The sequence below is a fragment of the Phascolarctos cinereus genome, unplaced genomic scaffold (assembly GCF_003287225.1).
Source record: "Phascolarctos cinereus isolate Bilbo 61053 unplaced genomic scaffold, phaCin_HiC Scaffold_9;HRSCAF=440, whole genome shotgun sequence".
Taxonomy (NCBI): Eukaryota; Metazoa; Chordata; class Mammalia; order Diprotodontia; family Phascolarctidae; genus Phascolarctos; species Phascolarctos cinereus.
The window spans coordinates 201630203-201656138 of NW_027556402.1; the positions used below are offsets into that span (position 1 = coordinate 201630203).

Sequence of the window (25936 nt, forward strand, 5' to 3'; positions counted from 1 at the left end):
GTCTGACTCTATCATCCCACTAATCTATATCTGGAGTGCGATGTTCACGGTGTATAGTCAAGTGTTAATTATTTGCTGACCAATACAAATGAATACGTTGGCATCATCCAAGGATCTTTTTATGCTACAACAAAACCATGTCTTTGAGACTGTTAAGCTAACGTCAGATACGATGGAGAAACAGAGCATTCTCTCTAAAAATTGGTGTTTAACAGGGGCATCCACTCTCACTGCTGCTATTTGACATAGTTTTAGAAGCTGTAGCCATAACAACACAGTGTGAAAAATAAGTTGAAGGGATGGGCATTAGCAGCAAAGACATTCAAGTCTATTTGCAGATGATGTGATTGTTTACCTGGAAAGCAAGGTGGTCAGCAAACAATAATGAAAGACCTCAGTCAAGTATCCACTATACTCCATCGACCCACAAAGGTCACCTGCATTGCTAGATTCCTCCACTAAAAGAGGGAGAAACAGAGAAAAAGAAATGCCTTTTTTAATAATGACACCCAATATTTGGGTGTCAACTTATGGAGACATCAAAGAGACCCGTACAAAGGCAATTTCAAAATGATTTTGATAGAAACAGAGGAAGAACTGAGAAAACGGAGAGACTGCTCATGTGAATGAGAAAAACAGAATAAAAAGGACTGCTGTTCTCAGACAGATTTAATGTGGTATCAGTTAAAAGAACAGCAGGTTATTTCATAGAGCTAGATAAAGTTATAGTGGAATTGACATGAAAAAATTGAGATAAGATTATGAGGAACTATGCAAAAGAAGATAAGTGAAGTGGGCCCAGCATAGTACTACCTTATCTCAAAATGTATCGTAGATCTACAGTTATAAAAATTGCCTGACTCTGGGAAAAGAGTAGGGAAATAGATTGCGTGATTTGTATTCATTGACTGCTAAAACCTGAGAATGCTAGAGTTCAAAGTTGTCATTGGAACAAAGAATGTCAGAGCTAGACACACCTTAAAATGCAAAGTATAGAATTTCAGCGCTACAAGAGACCTTAGAACATAGAGTGTCAGTGCTGGAAGAGACCATAAAACATAGCCTCTAAGACGTCAGAGCAAGAGGGGTCTTTAAAACACAGAAGTAGAATGTCAGAGCTGGTAAGAATCTCAGATGTCATCTAGACGAAAGTCCTCATTTCACAGACGAGGAAACAGGCTCAGAGAGAAAAAAATTACTCGTACAAGGTCATATAGGAAGAAGCAGAGTCCTTTGACTTCAAATCCAGTGTTCTTTCCACTCAGACACTATGTTTAGTGACTGCATGTTTGGAAAGATGCCAGGATCCAGAGGTCTTTCTATTTCATTTGGCAGGTGTAGCTGGAATTACCTGCTTGGGTGCCACCACCACATGTCATTTCTCCCAGAAATCAATTTCTCTGGCTTATCTAGTGAGATCCCAATACCTAATAGGCACTTAGCACAAGGCCAGACAGTGAAGACTGGTCCGTTGGAAAAGGAGCTCTGGGCAAAGGCTGAAAGAATGGAAGTTTACATTTTTCTTTCGCTATTTAGTTTCTGTTTGTCAATGTCATCAGCTTTCTATTTCCATGTAGCAGAAAGACAGGAGAAATGCATCATAGAGGATATTCCCAGCAACACCTGGATCTCAGGTAAGCTAAATTCCTCCTGTTCAATATGGAATGTCATATATGGCTTTATGGATCAGAGGATGATGGGACAGAACCACCACTACCGCCACCCTCTCCTTCTCCTCTTCCTCTTTCTTCTTCTTCTCCTCTTCACTGCTGTAGTCATTGCATATATTGCTTTTCTGGTTCTGCCTGCATCAGTTCATATAAATCTTCCCAGGCCTTTCTGAATCCTTCATTGTCCCTGTTTCTTACAGTACAGTAATAGTGAATTATGTTAATGTGTCACAATTTGTTCAGTTCCCCAACAAATGGGCATGTTTTTTTTTCTAGTTCTTTTCTATCACAAGTGGTACTGCTATGAATGTTTTGATGTATGGATCTTTTTTATCTGTCTTGGGCTTTCTTGGGATATATATGCCTAGCAGTAAGATCTCTGGCACAAGTGTATAGATATTTTAGTCACTTAAAAAAACCCCATAATTCCAAATTGCTTTTCAAAATGGTCAGTTCGATTTACAGCCCCATAAACAGTGTGCCTGTCTTCTAAAGCTCACTCCTACAATGTCGTAAGGTCTTCCTACTATAGTGGACAGAGAACCAGCCTTGGAATCAGGAAGTCAGGGATTAAATTCCAATTTAAATTCCAGCCTCTGAAATATACTGACTATGAGATACTGGATAAGTCACATATCTGTTAGTACCCCCAGGCAACTTTTTTTTTTTTGGTGGGGGAGGAAATGGGGTTAAGTGATTTGCAGAAGCATACAGTTAGTAAGTGCCTGAGACTGGATTTGAACTCAGGTCCTTCTGACTTGGCCTGGGCAGTGCTCTATCCACTATGCCACCTAACTGCCCCAGAGTCCCCATTTGGGGTTTTCTTGACAAAGATACTGGAGTGGCTTGCCATTTCATTTTTCAGATCATTTTATAGAAGAGGGAACTGAGGCAAACAGGGTTAAGTGATTTGTCCAGGGTAACACAGCCAGTAAAAGTGTCTAAGGCCAAATTTGAACTCAGGTCCTTCTGACTCTCGGCCAGGCATTCTATCCACTGAGCCACCAAGATGCCCCTCAGGCAACTCTTTAAGGCTATAAATTACAGACAATTGTCAATGTGATTTGGTAGAGGTGAAACAAGGTAGACAGAACGTCCCTGTACTTTACCTCCTATAAGATCATTTTGGCAGCTGTGTGGAAGAAGGATTAGAGAAATGAAAGACTCCAGACAAAGACCAGTTGGAAAGATATTAAATTAGCTCAAGCAAGAGGTGAAGAGAGACGAAACTAGGGTGGTGCTTCTGTGGGTGTGGGGAATCAAAGAACATTTGGTTGCCCTGGATGTTCAGAAGGGTGCAAGACCAGAAAATCAGTGGGGAAATTAGCACAGATCAATTAATTTTGAGTGCATAGGCTGAGTCAGTATAATCATCCTTACCACCTTTCCCTGGCCAAGATAGATTCCCAGAATCTCTAAGCAGGGCATCTGAGATTATAGAGTCTAAACTCTACCTAAGGAGAAATCTCTCTCTCTCTTTCTCTCTCTCTCCAGCATCCTTGATAACTGGTCACCTGGCCTCCCTTCAAATATCTATAGGGATGGAGAACTCCTTACTTATAAGGACGTACTTTTGGACAGCTCTACATACTTTAGAAGCTTTTCTTTTTCTCAGACTGGAATCTACTTCTGTCGCTTCTACTCTTTCTCTGAGGTTCCCTCCTCTGGAGTCAACTAGAATCCATCTCCAAGGTGACTGTCCTTCTCTTGAAGACAGTGATCGGTTCCCCTAACCCTTCTCTTCTCTAGATTAAACATCCCCAGTCTCTTAGATTGACCCTCCTATGGCATGGTCCCACCCTTCTGATTACCTTCCTTTGCACGTGTTAAAATTTGTTCATGGTCTTAAAATGTAACTCCCAAAGCTGAATACAATACTCCAAAGGTGGCCTAAATAGGCCAAAAGAGAGAGAGCCTATTACTCTACCTCCTTGTTGTAAACACTGTGCCTCTCTAAATATGGCCTAAGATTTTCCTCTCTTGTTTGCCTTGCAGTTCACTAAGATCCCCAGGTCTTTCTGATAGCACTCATTCATTCATTCATTCAAAGAAACATTTATTGCATGCTTATTTTGTGTAGGATCCAGTGCTTGGAGCTATGGGTGATACAGAGATGAATAAGCCTGGGTCCCTGACTCCAAGATACTCACAGTTATAAGGGTTGGGGGGGGGAAGGGGAATAATTTGTGCACACATAACTGTTATACAAAGTTCAGACACAAGAGTGTGTCAATAATTAGGGTGAGACAACAGGGGCTTTGCTCTGAGGTGTCAACATTTAGGGGAGTTAGATTTTCTCCCCTGGTGGTCCTCTACCAATCCTGTACCATGACCTCTGAATTTTATCTTGCTATGTTCAACACTGAAGGAGCCAATGAACACTGCTTTCCCTTCCCCACCCCTGGGGTTTTCCTGGCATTTTCCTCTTTCTTTCAGGAGTAAAGAGGGGGTGGGGAGTTCATTGGCTGTGCTCCTAAGACAAGCTGACTTCTCCAGGGGCCAGGCTGCCCCTCTTTCTGGTGGGACTGCATCTGACAACAAGTGACTTACAAGAAAGCCCTCTTTCTCATCCCCCTGCAATGAAGGTCAAGGTCAGTGGGTCTTCCTGAACGCCAAATGACCCCTGCTTAGTTGGTTCCATCCTGTTCCCTTGCATAGAAGCCTCAGAACAGCAGCCAGCCTCTTAATCCATCCTCAGTCCCTTGGAGACTTTCCCCACATGGCAGAATTTCTGGTTACCTCTCTGCCTTTGCCCAGCCCAATCCCACCTGGCTGAGCTAAAGTGTCCTTCAAGGAAAGAATCATACTCCTATTGCCCCAAGTGGAGTTTTATGGAAAATCTAATACAATGTTTTACATTCCAGTCAGAATTTATATCGAATCTGCAGCTTTTTAGTGCAATGAAATAAAACATGCCATAGGTCTAGCGGTACTTTCCAAAATGTTGATAGCGTTTTTCTATTCTGTCCTCAATCTCCCACTGAATATCACCATATTCTCTTCTCAATTTATCTCTCCAGTTACATTGGAGAGCTCTAGCACACAGAGCTGTAGCAGCCATTGTTTAGATAACCAGAGAACTGGTGGGACTTCTGAGATGGGAGAAGAGGTAGAAATGCAGGTGAGCTTTGGGGGATGATGAAGAAAGGGGGAGAGAGAGAGGATGAGTAGGAGTCCTCTTAGCAGGATTCTAATGCCTTGTTCTTACCAATAAATTCTTGAGCCCACACTCCTTCCCCCACCCCATGCCTCAGGAAAGGAACTCACAATAAGTGACCTTGAATGCTCAGTTTAATTACTCTCACGGCTCCAACTCCTCCAGCTCCTCCCCGACCCCTGCCCCAGACATCTGGGAATTTTCCCAGTGACTTTTGCCAGTGGCTCCTTTTTTTGCCCACCAACTTCAATCTCCTCTGCTTGGCTATCGAGGCCCAGCACAATCTCAATCAATTAATTAATACACATTTATTAAGTGCCTTTTATGTGCCAGGCACCATACTAAGCTCAATCTCATGCTTCTTTCCGTTTCTAGCTTTATTTCATATTACTCCTCTCCATCTAGTCCAAATGCCCACCCCAAATGGAAAAATCCTCCATGCCTGGAATATGCCATTCCTTTGCTCATATTGATTTTTGTCTAGGAGGTCCTCTCTTCTCCTCTGCACCTGTTGAATTCCTATGTACCCTTGGACATCTAATCAGGTTACTTTCAGGCTCAAAAATCTTTAGTGGCTTCCCATTGCCATCATCAGTCTGGCATTAAGCCCCGTTCCCCCATCTGGCACCACAGTGCTTTTCCAGCCTTTTTTATTTAAGCACCATCCCTTCCAGAAAGCATTTCTGACCACCTTTGGTTACTGTTTTCACCATCTAACCTCTGACTCACTCCTTTGAGCTCCCCCCTCCTCCTAATTTGTACTCATACTTGAAGGTTGGGGTTGCCCAGAGGAGCTGTTGCTAACTTAGGCTCTAGGAATAACTCTGTGAGTGGCTAGACTCCTAACATAGCAGCTCTTGAGTCCCACCGGTGTGCTTTCTATTAACACTAAGCCACAGATTCATTTAACGCTTAACAAAAGAGATTTAACTCAAATGGTATAGCAAGATCCATAGTTACAAAACATTCCTTGTATAAATCCAGGTCATATTCTCCCACTTTGCTAATTCCCTCATAATGTTAGTATGGAAAGCACAGAGGGAAACTCAGTTCATTTACCTCCAATTTATCCCATGTAGATCTTATTTGTACATAATTGTTGCCTGCTATCTCCCCCAATAAACTGTGAAATCCTTGACAGCAGGGTCTGCTTTCTGCCTTTCTTTGTATCTTGTACTGTTCAAAATGATATGGAAGTGCAGTCTCCTCTTAGAGCAACATCCCGGCCACTCCTTTGTATGGCTGGGCTATTTCTCTGCCCAACGACACTTCTTCAACTGGGATAATGCTACATTCTTTCAAAAAGGGCAGGAACTCTTTGCCTATAACTGGAATCTTTCTTATTTAATTCTTTCCTTTAGGTTCTAAGGGTTTTTTTTTTCAATCTCTTAACTAGATAGAGGGTGTGTAGGGAAGTATAATTTCCCTTTCTTTTCTTTGATTATCCTTCTTGGTTTCCAGTTGGGCTCCTCTCAGAAAGAAACCTCGCTTTAACTTACGGTGACCTTCCAGTATCTCAAATCTTCATCTTTGTAAGCTATGGCCAGTTATCCAATCATCAAGCAGCTCTGGGGTTTAGGGTTCTCCCAGTCTTTTAATTCTAAGTTTCTCCTGATGACCTTATGCAAATGAGCTGGGAAAGGAGGTACTGAGGTGGTATAGACCACTGAGTGCATTGCCTTGGCTGTTTTCCTGACTTTGTGAATCAGCTACTCAGTGCCTAATACTGTTATCTATCTATCCTTGCCCCTGAGGACCTACAGATTTTGCAAAGTCTGAAAGGAATGTCCCCTCATAGGAATTGCATTTTGTTCACTCCTCTCTAATGTATTTTTCATGTACTAATGCATAGCATAATGATCAATGTCGAAGTCTTACCCCACTATTGGAGTCCATGAAGTCAAGGACTGAAGTCAAGCTCCTTTGCTGCTTAATCTATGTGTCTTAGATGCTGAATCTACACTTTTGAAGTCATTTTCAGTTCAGAGGAACAGGTTTGGCTGGGTAATCATTCCTATCTTCATCAGGGATCTCCAGCTAGAATTATATCTATCTACCACACCAGAAATGTTGGTAATGTAGGGGTAAGAACCCCTTTGGGGTTCAGAATAAAATGTACTTTGCCACATCATTCTAAAAGGGAAGCTAACATTTAACTCACTCTCACCAGCTGAGACTCTTCCCCCTAAATGCTGGTTACAGAAACAGTAGTCATCCTGAGAGTTAGTAAACTTCTTTATCAAATTAATCAGGAAATAGAAATCAGAGATGTTACCGTATATAGATTTGATGAATGAATATACAAGAGTAAATGAGGCTTTCAGGAGACAGATAAGATCTCTGCTTTCCCAGGACAGGGCCAATACACTCCTAGCAATCTCTGGGGATGTTAGCACAGGAAGTCAGGGTATGTGCTGGGGGTAGGCTTTCCCATATGCCTGAAGCTCCAGGGAGATGTCCCAGCCCCCATTCAAAAGTTCTTCTTATCTTTCTCTGAAACTTCCTCTCCTTTTCTCCCAGCAGTCTCTCCCAAGAAATCCCTTTTCCACAAGGGCTAAACCGCAGAAAACAGGTTGGTCCAGGTTTGGGGCAGAAGTCGAGCTTTATATATGCATACGTGTAGGTATTCATATACACGTATTTGTGTATATATACATATCTGTGTGTATACATATAAATATATGTGCATTTATACACATATACATATATATACATACATATGCATAGTATATATAATTTTATATAATATAAAATTTATATATCTTTTTATCCCCAAATCTGTACAGAGCTTGTCACATAGTAGGCACTTAATAAATAGTTATTGACTATCAGAGGGTTCCTCTTTCCCTAGGAGGGGCTCATTCATATTCTCTTCTCATGGAGGGGTAAGCCTGGCTCCATCTTCTTGGTCCCGACCTTCTGCTGGGCTGGTTTTCCTGACCCCAGTCACCTGAAGAAACCTTTGCCCCAGAAGCTCTACTAACTTTCTCCCCATCCTGACCCCCAACTTCCAGCCTTCCTCTTCTCCCAGGCCCTAAGTCAGACTCAGCCCCCTTTCAGTCAGACAACTTTATGATGAAAGGCTTTGAGGCTTCAGAGAAAAGGGTGGTTTTTGATGTTTTTCTTTGATCCAAAGGTAATCACTCACATGGCTGGTGACTCGTTACTTGATCAATCTCAGCATCGCTCTGCCACAGTGTCTCAAATGAGTCATGGTTTGCAAGGAAATACAGGCTGGAAAGAGAATGCAGGATATTTTAATGGCCTCATAATGTACGTGTGTGCCAGGTAGCTAATCTCCAAGGCAATTCTCCATGTGACCAGAATTTCTTTTCTCCCAAAGAAAGAAGCAATGTGGGATAAGAGAAAGAGGCTGGATCTGGAACCGAAAGTCCTAGGTTCCAAATCCATTTCCACCATTTACTAGGTATCTGTGTTGGCCTACCATGTGGGTGGGAGCAGTCTTTTTCCATTGGCTGCATAGCCAAAACTGTCCGTCTTTAAAACTTCTCATGCATTTGCATCTGAGGGTGACAACAGGTCAATGTAGAATGTCTAGGCATGTGCTAGTTTTGCTGTTTCCCAGAAGCAGGTCTCCCAGCATCTTCATGTGGGTAATGCCATCTTAGGTGGTGTAGGCAAGGGTCAAACCCCTATTAAATGAGGAACATTATCCCCATCTTACAGATTGAGTAAACCAAGTCTCAGACCCAAGGAAAAATAGTTAATCAGACTTCCCAGGTAGCCACAAAATAATTGGCAGCAGTTGCTATTTCCAATTCCTCTTTCTGACTACCCTGCCTCCCTGATGGTGCTAATATTCCAGTTCTGGATTGCAAAGAAGTTGGTAGGGGTTGGAGGTGGAGAAGCTGTATTCCTCTCTAACCCTTTAAGAAGCCACAGCTTTAGGAAGTGGTGGGTGGGTCCCTTGCCCCGGGAGAGTGCTGGTCAGGCTATGGTTTAGCACTTAGGAAGCCAAGGGGCTATTTTGGACCACGTCTTTTCACTGGTGCTTTTGGAAACTGTCTATTCCTCAACAACACTATGAAATCAAGGTCTATCTGGAGGATGTCTTTTTCTCCTTCTTTGTTCCCTTCTAGTGTTCCCTCCTACCCCGGGGACCTGCTACCATCCCATACCACACTGATTCTCAAACTCAATTTGTTCATGGCACAGTATTGTTCACTGCCTTCAGGAATGGGCACTGGGCAAGAGGTAGAGACACACACCCGTGGAAGTGTAAGTCCCTTACATTTTGTGGCACACTTTAGCCCAACAAATTCTTTGAAAACCACTCTCATATTGTGTGTGCTCTCAGTTGGCTATCAGACTTTGGGAAGCTATTAATGTTTCTCTTCCCAGGAGTATTTCCGTTTTAATAGAGAATTTTTTTATACTGGAATGCTTCTAGAGCCAAAGGATGACATGAATAAATAAATCAATCATTCATATCCATTCAGCAAAGATTTATTAAATACCTAATGTGTTCAAGACACTGCAGTTGTAATAATAGCTAGTATTTACATAGTACTTTATGGTTGGCAAAGCATTTTCCAAATTGTATCTTGCTTTATCTTCACAACAACCCTGGAAGCTAGGTGGTATTATTATCTCCATTTTATAAGTGGGGGGATGAGGCAGATAGAGGTAAAGTGACTTGCCCAGGGTCACATAGCTAGTAAGTGTCTGAGCCTGGATTTAACCTGCTGGATTAGAGAAAACTGTATCTGTCTCTATCTCTATCTCTATCTCTGTCTCTATCTCTATCTCTATCTCTGTCTCTATCTCTATCTCTATCTCTGTCTCTATCTCTATCTCTATCTCTGTCTCTGTCTCTGTCTCTGTCTCTATCTCTATCTCTATCTCTATCTCTATCTCTATCTCTATCCATATCTACATCTATATCTATATCTGTATCTATGTGTGTATATGTACACATATGTATATGTGTATATGCATATGTGTGTATATGCACATATGTGTATGTATATGTATGTATATATGTATATATTCCAAGTAAATATAAATACAAAATAATGTGGGGGCAGAGAAGCAGGAAAGACTTCATATAGGAGATTACATGGGATCATAATATTTGTACTACCAACCTCTCCAGGCTTCATAAGACTAGTATATGTGGCACGGCGTTCAGGAGAACTATCCTGCAGGGTTTAGTATAGATAAAATGACTTCGCAATCCTCACCTAGACTCTTGGGAATGAATCTATTGGTTCCTGTACTTGGCTTCAGAACTGTTTTCTCTATAAATCATTCCCTTAAAAACCCAAATTTGGTGGTTTTCAGAGGCTAATGTAGAAGCCATTTATTTGGGTTGATGTCTTGTGAATTTCTAGATGTCTCCATTCATTTTATTTACTGCATTAAGGATGCTCCAATGGGCCATAAAGAAGGGGGAGTCACAAAGACATGAGAAGCTATAAAATGTGACAACCCCCCTTTATGGGTCTCCTGGCATCTTCTCCTGCAGCATTGCCTAACCTTATGTCTTTGTCACAGGCTTTACTTCGATAGTTTTGGGGTGGAGATACATAAGTAATTCATACGTACGGCCTTTAAAAAAAGGTTTATTAACACTTTTTTGTTGTTTTTACAGCTCTGTCATTTCTGAATATAGTATTCCTCCTATGTTGCCGCCCTCCCCATCACCCCATCACTGAACTGAAACCTCTTTTGAATCAAAGAATAACTGTTCATTAAAAAAATTGATGCTGTGATTATGTCTGACTATGTATGCAATATTCTGTACAATAGTCCCCTATCTTTATGACAAAAGGATGAAGGTATGTTCATTATTTGTTCTCCAGGAGCATCACTGGCTTTTTTAGCTACTCAAAATTCAGTCTCCTTTTAATAATCTTTTCATTTGTATAATTGTACAGTTACATATGGTTGTTCATGTATGTTTATGTTGTTCTTACACTTGTTTTGCTCTTCATCCTTTTCTGCAAATCTTTGATTCAGTTAAGAGAGACCCCAAAATGTAGTCCTATAGGAGACTCAGGAGAGAGGAGTATTATAAAAGCCAAGAAATGAGAGAGAATCCAGAAGGGGGTGGTCGGCAGTGCTGAAGTTGGCAGAAAGATTAAGGAAGATGAGAACTATGAAAAAGACCATTGGATCCAGAAATTCAAGTTGTCTATGGCTTTAGAAGGCAGCTTCGAGGGAACGAGACTGTTGGAAGTCAGAGTGCAAAGGTTTAAGGAGTGAGTAGGAAGTGAGGAATTAAAAACAAGAGTGGATGTATAGACAGTTCTTTCTTGGAGTGGAGCAGTGAAAGAGAGAAGGACAAGGAGGATCACATGAGGGGAAGGTAGGGTCAAAGGAAAGGTTGGGTTGGGGTTTTTGTTTTTGTTTTTAAGGAGGGGAGGGATGTGAACATATTTTTAAGTAGTCAGAGAGGAAACAATAGAAATGGAGATGATGATGATGAAAAAGAACCAGGCAAGGAAAGCTTCTGAGGAGACGGGAGGGGCTAGGCTCAAGTATATAGACAGATTTATGTCTTGTGGAGCTAGAGCAAAAGAGGAAATGAGAGATGAAAATGTGATGTAAAATCCGGAAAGTACCAGATAAAGATGAGCTGCTGCTTTTTCCCCTCCCCCAGACCCTCTGTGATTTCATCAGTATAGGAAACTCCAGAGGTGGAAATTCCTTACACCAATGCAAATTGACAACAATAGAGTCTTAGAGTTGACCGGGGCAATCAGTCAGTATGTATCAGAAGCAGTACTTGGACCATGGTCTCCTAGACTCCTTTTTCCACTGCGTCATATGGTTTCTTATTATTTAGTCAATCAACAAACTGTAATATACCAGGTGCTCCAGGAAAAGACAGAAATAATAGAATACCTGCCCTCAGCGGGTTTGTAATTAAGAGACAACATATACATATGCAGTATATACAGAATAGACAAAAGATAATTTGAGAGGGGGAGGGGGAAGCCCTAGCACCTGTAGAAGGTGGTGCCTGGTCTAGGTCTTGAAGAAAACCAGGTAGTCACTATTGCACCCCTTTTGTTGTTATTCAGTCCTATCTGACTCTTCATGACCCCATTTGGGGTTTTCTTGGCAAAGATACTGGAGCGATTTGCTATTTCCTTCTCTAGCTCATTTTACAGATAAGGCAACTGAGGCAAACAGGGTTAAGTGACTTGCTCAGGGTCATGCATCTAGTAAGTGTCTGAAGCTGGATTTGACCTCAAGAAGAGGAGGCTTCTTGACTTCAGGCCACCCAGCTGCCTTTTAGCAGATTGTAATTTCCCTGAGAGCAAAGTCTGAACTGTATTTATCTGTACATACATGCCAAAATGATTTCCCTAAAGTTTAGACCTGACCATGTCACTCTCTCACTCTGTATACTCCAGGAGCTCCCCATTATCTCTAGAATCGAGCATAGACTCCCTTGTTGGGCATTTAAAGCTCTTTACCACCTGGTTCTTTCCTACCTTTTCAGTTTTCTTAGACATTACTCCCATCCACACATTTTGCAATGCAGCCGTACCAATTGACGCACCAACCTACATTTTGTGTCTATCCATGGGCTCTCTCTCATGCCTAGAATGCTCTTCCTCTTCTCCACTGGCCCTTGAAATCTCTGGCTTCCTTTAAGACTCAGGTTCCTTCTTCAGTAGGTCATTACTGATATTCTCTTGCCCCAGTCACTAGTACCTATTCTAAGAATACTGGGCCTGGAGTCTGGAAGACTGGAGAAAATCTAGCCTCGGATGCTAAATAGCTGTGTGGCCCCGGACAAGCAACTCACTCTCCATTTGCCTCAGTTTTTGTAACTGTAAAATGAAATAATAGCAGTACCTGAAGGCAAGAATCAAACGAGATAGTATTTGTGTAACACTTAGCACAGTGCCTGGCTCCTTCCCTTCCCTACCTCGAATATAACTATTTCTATACATATGGCCTCCACCATTAGAATGAAAGCTCATTGAGGGCAGGGGACTGTTTTTGCTTTATCTTTGTATCTCCAACTCTTAGCACAATGCCTGATACAAAATAAACCTCAATACATGGTTGCTGATGGATCAATTGATGTATATCCCTAGCTCTTAGTCTCTTGAAAATCATAGTTAAATAAATTTTTGTTGTAGACACCGAAATTGATCAAGAAGTGAAAAGGAATGTAAATGAAAAGGAGCTCAGCAAAGTCAGACCCACATTTTCCCTTATGACCATGTTTCCCTTGAGTGTGTCACAGAAGGTCTCTTCCAAACCCTCCCTCGCAAGAAAGTTCCTTTTTCAGTGGACTTGCCCAAAGCAGTCGTCAGCCAGACTTCACTGAGGTGCCCTCACATGGACGGTTGCCCATTTGAGGTTTAATCTGATTTGATGTTTTATGGAATATTGCGTAGTTATACATTATAGACCATGAGGTGACATTTTTTTCTTGACTACTGTGACTGTTATCGTTTAAAAGTATTCCCAAATTATCTAAATTCCCTGCTAATTTGACTGCCAGGTTAGTGGAAAGAATCCTGAGTTTGCAGAGTTCATTTATTCTGTAATGGTAACAAGCGACTTCAAATGAGTCTTACTTTCCTCATATGGAAAAATGGGTTGTTTTAAAGACAGCATTTATGTGTATATGTGTATGTATGTGTGTGTGTATATCTAGATCTATATCTATATCTATCTATCTAGATAGATATAGATATAGATCTAGATATACACACACACATATATACATATACATCAGAGGAAATAGTGTGCATGTGTAAAATATATGTAAATATGTGCATATATACATATACATACATATATACATATACACATGTATGTAAAATGAAAAACTTTTTGGCAAGGAGGCACTAACAGCTGGGAAAAAGATTTCCTTCACATAAAACAGCCTGGGAAAATTGTGTAGAATCTGAGTTGGAAAGGACCTCAGGGGTGAGTCTGGTCTGGCTCATACCTGAGTAGGAATCCCCTCTATAATCTTCATTATCAGCCTTCTTTGTGGTAACAAAGGTCAGGAAACAAAGTGGGTACCCATCAGTTAAGGAGTGGTTGAAAAACTGGTGGTATATAAATGTAATAGGATATTATTACAGACAGCCAAAGATCATCTGGGCCTCATTTGAAGATCTGCTGTTAACAGGGCACTCACGCCCATCTTAAGGCAACTTATTTCACTTTGGATCATTCTGACTATTAAATCCCTCCTTACTTTGAGTTGTAACATGTTTCTCTGCATCTTCCACCCACAGCTCCTGATTTGGGCCTCTGGGGCCAAGCAAAACAAGTCCTAATCCCTCTTTCCTATGACAGTGTGATCATATCTCCCACAAATCTGATTGTCCCCAGGCTTTTCAATCCATCCCCATTAGAGTGGTTTTAATAAACAGTGCCAACATCAGGATACAAGTTAGCAGGTGCTAAAGGAAATGGAATATTGGGAAAGGATTTGAATGGAGGAGACATAGGTTCGACAGCATCTTGAAGTGTGTTTACTTGAAGCAAAAAATTTTAAGATGGTACCTTTGGCCTTCAAAACATTACAGCAGATGGACATGCAGAAAATATTGGTTAGTTGTCTGGTTAACTTGGTATATCAATAGCAACACCTCCCATTCTGGAGGGCATTTTATGTCATGGCATCTTTGCAGACAAGATGGGAAGATGTAGGCTAGATGATAGCAGAATCAGGTTAATTTTGAAGGAGTTCAATGTCTTCATGTGAGGCTTATGACTATAATTTTAATATGAATCAACAAAGTGACATGGGGGCTTAGGGAAAAAAAAGCTGTTATGCTTTGAAGCCATATTGATGGGCTTAGTGTCTACAGAAGGGCAAGTGATAGATAATAGATTTGAACTTGCTGTCTTCCACCACAGTCAGAGGCCCTCTGGAGTTCTGGGTACTACATTATGGGAGGACCCTTGACAATCTAGGACATGTCTAAAGTGGGGGAACCAGCAATAGGATTAACTACAATGTCAGATGAGGACTGATTAGCTGAAGGAAATAGGGATGTCAATTCTGGAATGGAAGATGCTTAGCTGAGACATCACAGCTATCTGTGACTCAGTATCTTCAGTCCTGCCAAGTTCCACTGGGTATCCAGGGGCATAACTGCGTGGAATGGGTGGAAATTAGAAAGGTTGATTTCAGCTACCTTGAGAGTTTCCACCAATGCAGGTCTGAAGTGGACAGAGGCTGGACAACCACTTATTGGGACACTAGAGAAGAGGGATCATTGTTCGCATAGAGGTTGAATGACCTAGATCACAGGTGTCAAATACCTAGCCTACAGGCCACATTTGGCCCAAATGTGGCAGACCCAGATTAAAATGTAATTGGGAAGTATTTAATTAAATAAAAATATGGTAAAACACAAGATAATATTACATTTTAAAACTAAGTCAATAGGTAGGCTGTGGGGATCCTGATGTATGGATTAATGGCTCTTGTTTTTGTTTGAGTTTAATCCCACTGACCTAAGTGATCTCTGAGGTCTCTTTCAGCTCTGAGTCTGAGACTCAACAAATATTTATTGAGTATCTACTGTCTGTCTAGGGAGGGAAGGTGTGGGGAAAACAATGATGTGTATTGAACTAAATTAATAGGCATTTCTCAAATGCCTTTTAGAGTACCCAGCCCTGTGCTAGACTCTGAGCTAAATAAGACATGAACCATAAGCTTACATTTACTTACAAAAGCCCTTTGAGGTTTATTATTTCCATTTTACAGATGAATAAACTAGGGCCCAGAGAAAGGTGAAATGACTTGTACACTCACCCAGTTATTAAGTGGCAGAGCCAGGAGTCAAACCTGGGTATTGGGACACAAACCCTTCTTCCCCCAGTCCAAGGCTCTTTCCACTACACCATACTGCTTCTGGCTCAGAGGAGAGGAGAGAAAATAAGACATTTAATAATCCCAATGTGACTCAATAAACATTTTGTACAGGATTCTGTGCTTGTGGTGAGGAAAAGGGGGGGGGGAATGGTGCGGTCCCTGCCCTCAAGGATCTTACAGTCTAATGGGGGGAGGGGAATATGCTCAAGTTAGGCTGTGAGAGGGGCAAAGGGCAAATCCAGACCACATGCTCCAGAAAAACTGGAGGAACGGGCAGCTTCTTCCAAGTGAAAGACCCCGACACATACAAAAATAACAAATACAATGGGAGTAGTGTGTAAGAGATCTACAGACCATGAGAATTCAAAGGAAGGAGGACCCAGGGCCAGAACTGGAACTCAGGTCTTCCGACTTCCAGGGACTTTTTTTTTGTTCTACTACATAACATGGGGCACTAAGAGACATGTAAACACTGCTACCGCACTTATGATTTCGATGAAATGAAAATGCTGGATTCATTGACTGTGGCTGTAATTGCTTCTTACCATTGCTTGCGTCTATTTTATAATAAACATCTTTTGTGTTTTCTAAATAGGGATTTACAAGATAGAGCAATGGGATATAAAACATCAAGATTTCCTTGACTCTGCTAAAGGTTTAGGGCTGTTTGTGACTGTTACAACTCACAATGACGAGGTAAAACAGTTTCTGTATTTCATCATTAAGTTTTTTTCTAAAGCGAAGACCTTAAATATTATCTATGCATGCATTCAACAAACAATTGTTAAGTGTTTACTGTTTACAGAGAACTCTGTTTAGACCTGGGGGAGATGCAGTTTATAGACTACATGATCTCTGCCCTCATGTGGCCTACAGTCTGTCCTCCCTATGATGCCCAAAGACTCACATAACCAGAATCCATTTGACAAAAGCTACTGGTCGTCTAGGTGGTATAGTACATGGAGTCAGGAAAACCTGAGTTCAAATCTTACCTCAGGCACTTACTGCCTGTGTGACTCTGAGCAAGTCACTTCTATTTCAGCCTCAGTTTTCTCATCTGTAAAACATGGTAATCATAACAGTACCTCATGGGGTTGTGGTGAGGATCAGAGAAGATGATGTATGTAAAGTGTTTTGCAAACATGAAAAGGCTATATTTAAATATGTATTATATATTAAATATATTTAAATATGTATTTGCATATTAAATATTAAAGTGCAAGTTTAAAGAGATTATATATTTTATATAATTGCACAGTAAGCATTAAAGTACAAATTTTTGTACTTTATACATATATATGTATACACACAGAAATTTGCTATTTTGTGGTTAATTACAGGATCACTGCTGTACAAGTATAGCTTATATATATGTATATATGTGTTTATGTATGTGTATGTATATATGTATATATACATATACACATACACACATATATGTATATATATATATATATATATATATATATATATATATATATATATTATAGCTCCCGGGGTGTGTGTATATATGTATATATACATACACACACACACACACACACACACACACACATATATATATATACATATATATATATATATATATACATATATATTATAGCTCCCAGGGTCTCTCTGTCTAGTGTAGTTCAAAGAGCCTAGAACCCCAGCTTTGAGAAGGGGGAGCGCTCTGGAGCAGCTAGGTGGTGCCACCGCAACAGCTCTGGAGTCAGGAGGACCTGACTTCAAATCCGGTCTCAGACCAGACACTTACAAGCTGTGTGACCTTGGGCAAGTCACTTAACCCCATTGCCTAGCAAGGGGGAAAAAAAGAGTGAGCACTCTTCATCCATTTGGACAGTCCTATATATGTGCGATGGTCAGAGGGAGCAGGCTCTTCATTGCTTCTCTCTTCAGGGTCCTTTTTAGAAGAAGTTCCCATGGTCTTCCTGGCCTCTCAGGCTTTTTAAGCACTTATGACAAACAACAGATTACCTTTCTGTATATGACAATAGGGACCAGAACATATAGTTTTTAACTAACCAGGTTTTGTTTTGAAAAGTTTTACTAAAGGTCAGGAAAGTATTGCCAAAATTCTCTAGGACATCCTATATCAAATTTCAGAGACTGATTTTTTAATTAAAGTAGAAAAGGACTATTGATCCAAATAGAGACTCTTTAATGTCTTAAATCTGACTTACATAAAACCCAAGTGCTGCTTATAATTGAATTATGTGAAAAAACAACAGCAAAAGTGATCGCGTCTGTAAGTAGTGAGCTTAAAAATGAATAAAACATCTTTATGTGACTCTCGTGTCAATCAGTCTCACAGGATGTGAAGAGCTGTCTACGGTGCACGTTGGGCACTTTCCCATTAATTTGCCTCGTTGCTTTTCTCCAAACTTCCCTAAAACCTCCCCTTACCAGCTCTCAGTTCATAAAACCCAAGGAAGAGAAGGTTCACTTTCATGCCAAATAAACCAAATGGAAAGTACAACATATTTCATAAGAAAACAATGACACCTCCTAAGGATAGACACCCACCTTCTCCAGAGGCCTGTAGAGACAGCCTCAGTCACTTGTCACTTGCCGCATTAGGGTTTCTGGCAGGGGTTAGCTATCTCCCAAGATTCTTCAGCCCCCTGTGTCTTCCTATAGTCTTCCATAGCTCCCAAGAGGTGGCAGTGGAACAATTCTGCTATCATCACTTCTTCTGTACCTCTCTTTATTTTAATAACTACGTTTAATAAATATATGTCTCTATTTTTGCTAGCCCATTTCCAGAGAGCAATATTTCTCTGTCCTGGCTCCATCTGGGTATAGCACAAAGAAATATTTCAGACTTTCCATGACTTTAGCAGGAGCCATCATTTTCCCTGTACATAGCTCAAATATAGACTCTGAAAGGCAGATCTCTGCTATAAAATCTTTCCTTGACACATTTCCTGCTGACCTCAGGCTGCACAGAAGCTTGCCCAGGAGTAAGAAACATCTGACCCTTTGATCTCTGAGCAAGCCTGTCATTGACACCAACTTGAGATATGGGGACTACAAAGTCTGATGTCTTCTCTTTCCTAGGAACTTCGACAGTGAATGGACACTCCCTACTCTTGCAGAAACTGAACAAAATATCCCAGTTTCTCCCTAATAATTAGTTCTCAAATTACCACAAATGGGTATATTATTCAAATTGCTTTTAGGGAAGCTGCTGCTGAGGGAAAGTAAATATTCTCCTAGCATCATTATGGCCAAGAAATTAGTGGGAAGAGAAAATAATTCCACTTCCTGATACACACACACACACACACACATACACACACGCACACACACTCACACACACACACAAATACATACATATATATATATGTGTGTGTGTGTGTATGTATAATATTTTATAACAAATACATATTTTGATTTGTTTTTATTTGACTCTGTATGGAGCTAGGTGGCCCAGTGGATAGAGTGCCAGACCTGGAATCAGGAAGACCTGAGTTTAGATCTGACTTCAGACACTTACTAGCTGTGTGACCCTGGGCAAATCACTTAACCCTGTTTGCCTCAGTTTCCTCATCTATAAAATGAGCTGGAGAAGGAAATGATAAACCACTCCAGTATCTTTGCCAAGAAAACCCCAAATAGGGTCATAGGGAGTTGTACACAACTGAAAATGACTGAAGAAATGGAGAACCCCTGATAGGGAAACTCCCTCCACTATAACAGGTAGCAGCCAATATGTAACTTACAATCCTTAAGAATCTTCTTGGGTGCTGAGAGAGTTCCTGGGGTATCCATGGTCATATAACTAGTATATGTTAAGGGCGGTACTTGAATCCAGGTTTTCCTGACTTTAAGGCTGGCTTTTTATCCAATATGTTATGATAATTTGTGTGTGTGTGTGTGTGTGTGTGTGTGTGTGTTTTCTTTCAGAGTGATCTCCTTTTAGTTTTATGCTCTATATGCCACAATGACCTATAATCAGACTAATATAGTATGTGACAATCCTGGAAAGGATCACTCCTATAACTGTATTCATAAACCATTGAAACACTTCCATTGTAGGTATTATTGTCAAGGCTGTATGGATCACAGGGGGCATTCACATTCACATCATACTCACCTGGAGAGCACATCATTTGCTTAAAGTCTAACTCTACAAACCTCATCTCCTTTGGTGGTAGTAAGCTGGTAAGTTGTATTCCTTTAATGTCTTTGTTAATGGAACCCCTGACAGAACCATTCAGGCATGACGCTAAGATGGTTATACTCAGGGCCGGTTAGACATTTCTTCCAGTATTGCATCCAGATCTGGACTTAGTAACTAAAGAGGAAGCTGGGGAGCTTGGAAAGAATTCAAAGTAGAGCCACAAAGTTAATTAAAGGGTTGGAAAATAACTCTAAGGGATGGCTGAAAGAACTGTGATTACTCAGGCCTGAAAAAAAATGGAAAACTGAATGGTGAATTCCTAGTGGTAATTCAAGTAAACTTGTACTCTTACAGATGGTATGGTGGCCCATTCTTTGTTTCTGCTAAGAATCCAAGAGTCATAGACCTGCTAGATAAGAGATTTGCATTACATTTATGAAGGAGGCCACGACAATGATAGCCATTAAGGCCAGAGTCGTTCCCAAGCAGGTTGGAAATATGGCATTGAGAGTGGTTTACAAACTCTTTCTGGTTACTGGATGACCATTGAATGCATTGCTTCTATAATGAAAAACTGCCTGGTGGGGAATGGAGAAAAAAGAGACTGCACAAGGATGTTTTACCACTGAGAAGAGTATGGTCATGTAGTGAGAATGAGGGCTAGCGTATGGACGACCCATAGGTGCTATTGGTACCCAGAGTCTCATCGAGAAGTCTAAAGGAAAATTGATGGAGAGAGAAGGGGGGGGGGGAAAGAGAGAGAGAGAGAGAGCGAGAGAGAGAGAGCCCTCATGCTAGACATTGTGCTAAGTGCTGAGAATCGCAATTGTTTTTTGTCCTTCATTCTCCAAGGGAACTAATGGCATGATGAGGGTGATGTCTTGACTTACAAGTGAATTGGATTTAAGCATAAGCAAATAAGGCAATGCATCCCTCAAGAAGCTTACATTTTAATGGGGAAAGGCAACAGATAAAGAGGAACTGGAAAATGGAGAGGGCTACCTGTTTAGGGATAAGAACTAGGAAGAATGAGTGGGACGGGAGTGAAATGAGAGCATGACAAGAGCCCGTCATGAAATGATCAATGGACTATGGGAAAATGGACCCCAGGGAGGTTTGGCCCCTAATGGGGCCCTTGCAGGGGAAAATATATGAGCTTTTAAAAAATTTTTGGTGAGGCAATTGGGGTTAAGTGACTTACCCAGCATCCCACAGCTAAGTAAGTATCAAGTGTCTTGAACTTAGGTCCTCTTGACTCCCGGGCTGGTGCTCTATCCGTTACACCATTTAGCTGCTCCAAATATATGAGCTTTCTAAAGAATCCTTCCCCACTTCCCTGTAATGCTAGTGCCTTCCCACTGTTGAGCATTTCTGCCTCCCCTTTTAGAGTATGGGATCCTTGGGAGCAGGGGATGGCTTTTTTTCCCTTTTATTGTATCCCTGGCACTGTGCCTGACAAATAGAAGGTGCTTGATAAATGCTTGTTGACTGACAATGAGAAAACATGGATAGATTATGATCTGCATTATTGAAGGCATTATCTATATAGCTTAGATCAGAGATCAGTTAATTTTTGGAAGTATTTCTAGGACCTAGTATAGGCTACTAACGGCATGTAGAAGGTGCTTAATAAATGTTGCTAAATGGAAGACAGGAAAAAACTTGGGAGTCATACTAACCAATCCACTAAAAGTTCCTCCCACTTTACATCTATTATCCTGTGATTTGGTGAAGAAAGAATTTCATTTAATAGCATCTACTGTTTTTTTAAAAATTTTATTAATTTATTTTGATTTATCAACAATCAATTCTACATGCTTTTGAGTTGAAAATTTTCTCCCCCTTCCTCCCCCCCACCCTCCCCAAGATGGAGCACAATCTGATATAGACTTTACATTTACATTCCTATTAAACGTATTTTCACATTAGTGAAGTTGTAAGTAAAAATTAAAACCAATAGGAGGAAAACATCAGAAAGAGGAAACAAAACTCAACAGAAAGTAAAAATAAGTGATAGTGATTCGACTTCCATAGTTCTTTCTTTGGATGTGGACAGCATTTTCCATCCTGAGGCCTCTGGAGATGTCTTAGATCCTCGTAATGCTGAGAAGGGTTCAGTTTAACAATCTTAGTCATCACATAACGTGGCTGTTATTGTGTACAAAGTCCTCTTGATTCTGCTCACTTCACTCAGCATCAGACCATATAAGTCTTTCCAGGTTTTTCTGAAGTCAGCCTGTTCATCATTTCTTATAGCACAATAGTATTCCATTACATTCATATACCACAACTTGCTCAGCCATTCCCCAGGTTGATGGGCATCCTCTCAATTTCCAATTCTTTGCCACCGCAAAAAGAGCTGCTATGAATATTTTTGTACATGTGGGTCCTTTTCCCATTTGTTTGATCTCTTTGGGATATAGCCCTAGAAGTGCTATTGCTGGATCAAAGGGTATGCCCATTTTTGTAGCCCTTTGGGCATAGTTCCAAATTGTTCTCCAAAATGGTTGGATCATTTTACAACTCCACCAACAATGTATTAGTGTTCCAATTTTCCCACATCTTCTCCAACATTTATCATTTTCCTGTTTTGTCATGTTGGCCAATCTGATAGGTGTGATGTGGTACCTCAGAGTTGTTTTGATTTGCATTTCTCTAATCAATAACGATTTAGAGCATTTTTTCATATGACTATAGATGGCTTTAATTTCTTCATCTGAGAACTGTCTGTTCACATCCTTTGACCCTTTATCAATTGGGGAATGGCTTGTGTTCTTATACATTTGTCTTAATTCTCTATATATTTTAGAAATGAGGCCTTTATCAGAGAGACTGGTTGTAAAAATTCTTTCCCAATTTTCTACCTTCCTTCTAATCTTAGTTGCATTGGCTTTGTTTGTACAAAAACTTTTCAATTTAATGTAATCAAAATGATCCACTTTGCTTTTCATAATGTTCTCTATCTCCTGTTTGGTCATGAATTCTTCTGTTCTCCATAGATCTGACAGGTAAACTATTCCTTGTTCTCCCAGTTTACTTATGGTATCAGCCTTCATATCTAAGTCCTGAACCCATTCTGACTTTATTTTGGCATGTGGTGTGAGATTTGGGTCTAGGCCTAGTCTCTGCCATACTCTTTTCCAGTTTTCCCAGCAGCTTTTTTCAGAGTGGGTTCTTATCCCAGAAGCTAACAGCATCTACCGTTGATCAAGCATCCACTATGGGCTTGAGTCTATGGCTAGAGGGAGTTTAAAAATGTGAAGACACCGTCTCTGCATCCAGGGAGCTTGCAGTCTAATGGGGGGACATGACCTAGACAAAGCTGCATGCGATCGGAGCAAAGGAGACATCCGGACATAGTGTTCCAGGAAAAATGTGAGCAAGGATAGTGTGCTTGGGAATGAGGAGGGAAGACCAAGGAAAGCTTTTTGGAGGACAAAGTGCAAATAAAGAAATGAAAAAGGAGAGAGAGAGGAAAGACTTTCTACTGAGGCCAGCTTCTGAGGGTTGAATGTCAGTGGCGGTTTTCAGAATCGGGAACGCTTCCTTTCTTTTTCTTGTGTGTTTAGCGGATCCACTTGGGTATTCGAGTTGGAGAACATGACCTTCATGCAGCAATTGCTCAAGCAAAGGACAAAGTTAATAAAGTTAGCTCCAGACTGGAACATCTGACAGAGGAAATTGAGCAAATCATCAAAGAGCAGAACTATCAAAGGGTGGGTAAGGCTGCTGGCACAGTGGAATTCTCTCTGTACCAGGCTGTGTAGACTTCTTGGGAGAAGCTCATGAGACCAGGAGAAAATGAATCCACTGTTCCCAGGAGCTCTTTTCTTGACTGAGTGGCTCTATGTAGACTCGACTGCTGTGCTTGCTAGCTTAGCTCCTGGCTTGGCTCTTCTCTCCATTTTTTTTTTAATCTTTAAAATAAAGGGATTGGGCTCGATGTGCTATAAGGTCCCTCCCAGCTACCAGTCTTATAACTGGGCAAGCATTTTTTGCACAAGGACAGTCCTGTGAATAAGCAGACTAGCTCAGAGACAGCTCGTGCTTTCCTTCACTCTGTCTCTGTCCTGCTTCTAGCCACACCTGCTCTGGAATGTGCAGTCCACAGGACCTGGGCAAAGGGAAGGCAGGCAGGGAGAGATCTGCTGAGGAGATTGACACACACTTCCCTCTACAATGGAGGCAGCTAGCGGGTGCAATGGCTAGAAAGCAGAAGACCTGACCTCAATTCAAACCTGATCTCAGATACTTACTAAATGTATGACCCAGGGCAAATCACTTAGCCTCTACCGGCCTCAGTTTCCTCATCTGTAAAATGAGGATGATAATAATAGCATCTACCTCCCAGTGCTGTTGTGAGAATAAAATAAGGTAATATTTGTAAAATAGAATACTATATAAATGCTAGTTGTTTATTATCATATTATATAGTAATTTATAATATAATAATAATTATTATTATCCACCTAATTTTGTTGGGCCTACCACTGTGTAGAACTCAACAGGTGCAGATCCTGTCTACCTAGAAGAGAGAGAATCTAGTTGATTGATAAGTATATGTAATATTTGTTGGTTATTAGTAACATAAATTGTATAAAGCATGTGTTATTTTCTTAATATTTCATGTGGAAATATACTGTGGTATTTTGTAATGTTAAGCCTCACTTTCTGATAGTTGGGTAAACAGCACACTCCAACTCATAATATCAAATAGGATTCTTGTGCATACATACAGATCATTGCCTGATAATAAAACTACCTTGAATTTATATAGAGCCTTTCCCCCAAAGAGCATGCATTTTTATGTACCCTTATGAAACGAAATCTGCTCTTTTTTTTTCCTCCCGCATAGGAACGTGAAGAAAATTTCCGAATGATCAGCGAAGACACAAACAGCAATGTTTTGTGGTGGGCTCTCGCTCAAATGTTACTCCTTATCTTGGTTGGAATTTTCCAAATGAAGTCCCTTAAAGATTTCTTTATAGCTAAAAAGCTGGTTTGAAATGAAGTTAAAAGAGGCAAATAAACTGTACAATGATTTGCATAATGTCTAAGTTAATAAAACAAAATACATAAATATGTATTACTTTGTGGGTAATTTCAAAGAATCAAAAGTTGAAATTAAATCTCTGTTTGATAAGCATCATAACACCCTCTGGCAAATAAATAATGATTACAAAAAAAGAGTTTAGCCAATAACTGAGTTCCTGGATTTTGTTTACTAGTGGGGTGGGAAGGAGGTGCAGTGGGAGAGGATCCAGTTTTCATCTTAACCTTGATATGGGTCAACTATATAACTCTTCATGATACATGATTCCATTGTACTTTACTAGAATTTCTGCTTTTTCTTAGTATTTCTCTATAATAGTAATACCTTTATTTCAGTGATATTTGAAAGTTTGTTTCAGAAAGACTATACCTCAGCTGCCGTCATTGAGAAGAGAGAGAGACAGAGAGATAGAGACAGAGAGGAAGAGAGACAGAGACAGAGACAGACAAACACAGAGAGACAGAGACAGAGACAAAGACAGACACAGACACAAAGACAGAGACAAAGGCAGAGACAGAGACAGAGAGACAAAGAGAGACAGAGGACAGAGACAGAGGACAGAGAGACAGAGACAGAGACACAGAGACAGAAACAGAGAGAGACAGACAGAGATGGACAGACAGAGAGACAGGGGACAGAGAGAGACAGATATAGAGAGAGAATGCCATTAGAGACAGAAAGACCAAGAGATAGAAAGGGAGATGTGGAATCAGGGGTTTTTAAACCTGGGTTCCATGAACTTGTTTTCAAAAATATTTTGACAAATATATTTCAAAATAATTGGCTTTCTGTGTATTTTATTTTATATATTTAAAGACCTTATTCTGAGTAGGGGTCCACAGGCTTCACCAGGATGTCCAAAGGGTTGATGGCACAAAAAAAATGAAATACTCTTGTACTAGGTGATTGTACATTTATGTGGATTTGGAAATTGTCGAATGGCTGGACCTAAAGAGCTGTCATTAATGGTGTTCTGTGATACCATGAAAGGCAGTCTCATGCAGAGTGCCCCGTGGACCTGTTTCTTGACCCGGTGCTGCTTAAAAATTTGGCAACAAAAGGATGAAGGATGGAGGATGGATGGCTTACTTGTCCGCTC

The 25936-nt window shown here is 40.6% G+C and overlaps 1 protein-coding gene across 1 annotated transcript; it reads left to right on the top strand.

Annotated features, from left to right (window-relative positions):
- Positions 1 to 1109: 1109 nt before the first annotated feature.
- On the top strand, positions 1110 to 24922 carry LOC110212288 (transmembrane emp24 domain-containing protein 11-like). Its single transcript, XM_020992295.2, has 6 exons — positions 1110 to 1121; positions 1250 to 1634; positions 16254 to 16354; positions 19700 to 19825; positions 23354 to 23500; positions 24640 to 24922. The coding sequence occupies exons 1-6, from the start codon at positions 1110 to 1112 to the stop codon at positions 24787 to 24789; spliced, it is 921 nt and encodes a 306-aa protein (XP_020847954.2). The 3' UTR covers positions 24790 to 24922.
- The last annotated feature ends 1014 nt before the right edge of the window (positions 24923 to 25936 follow it).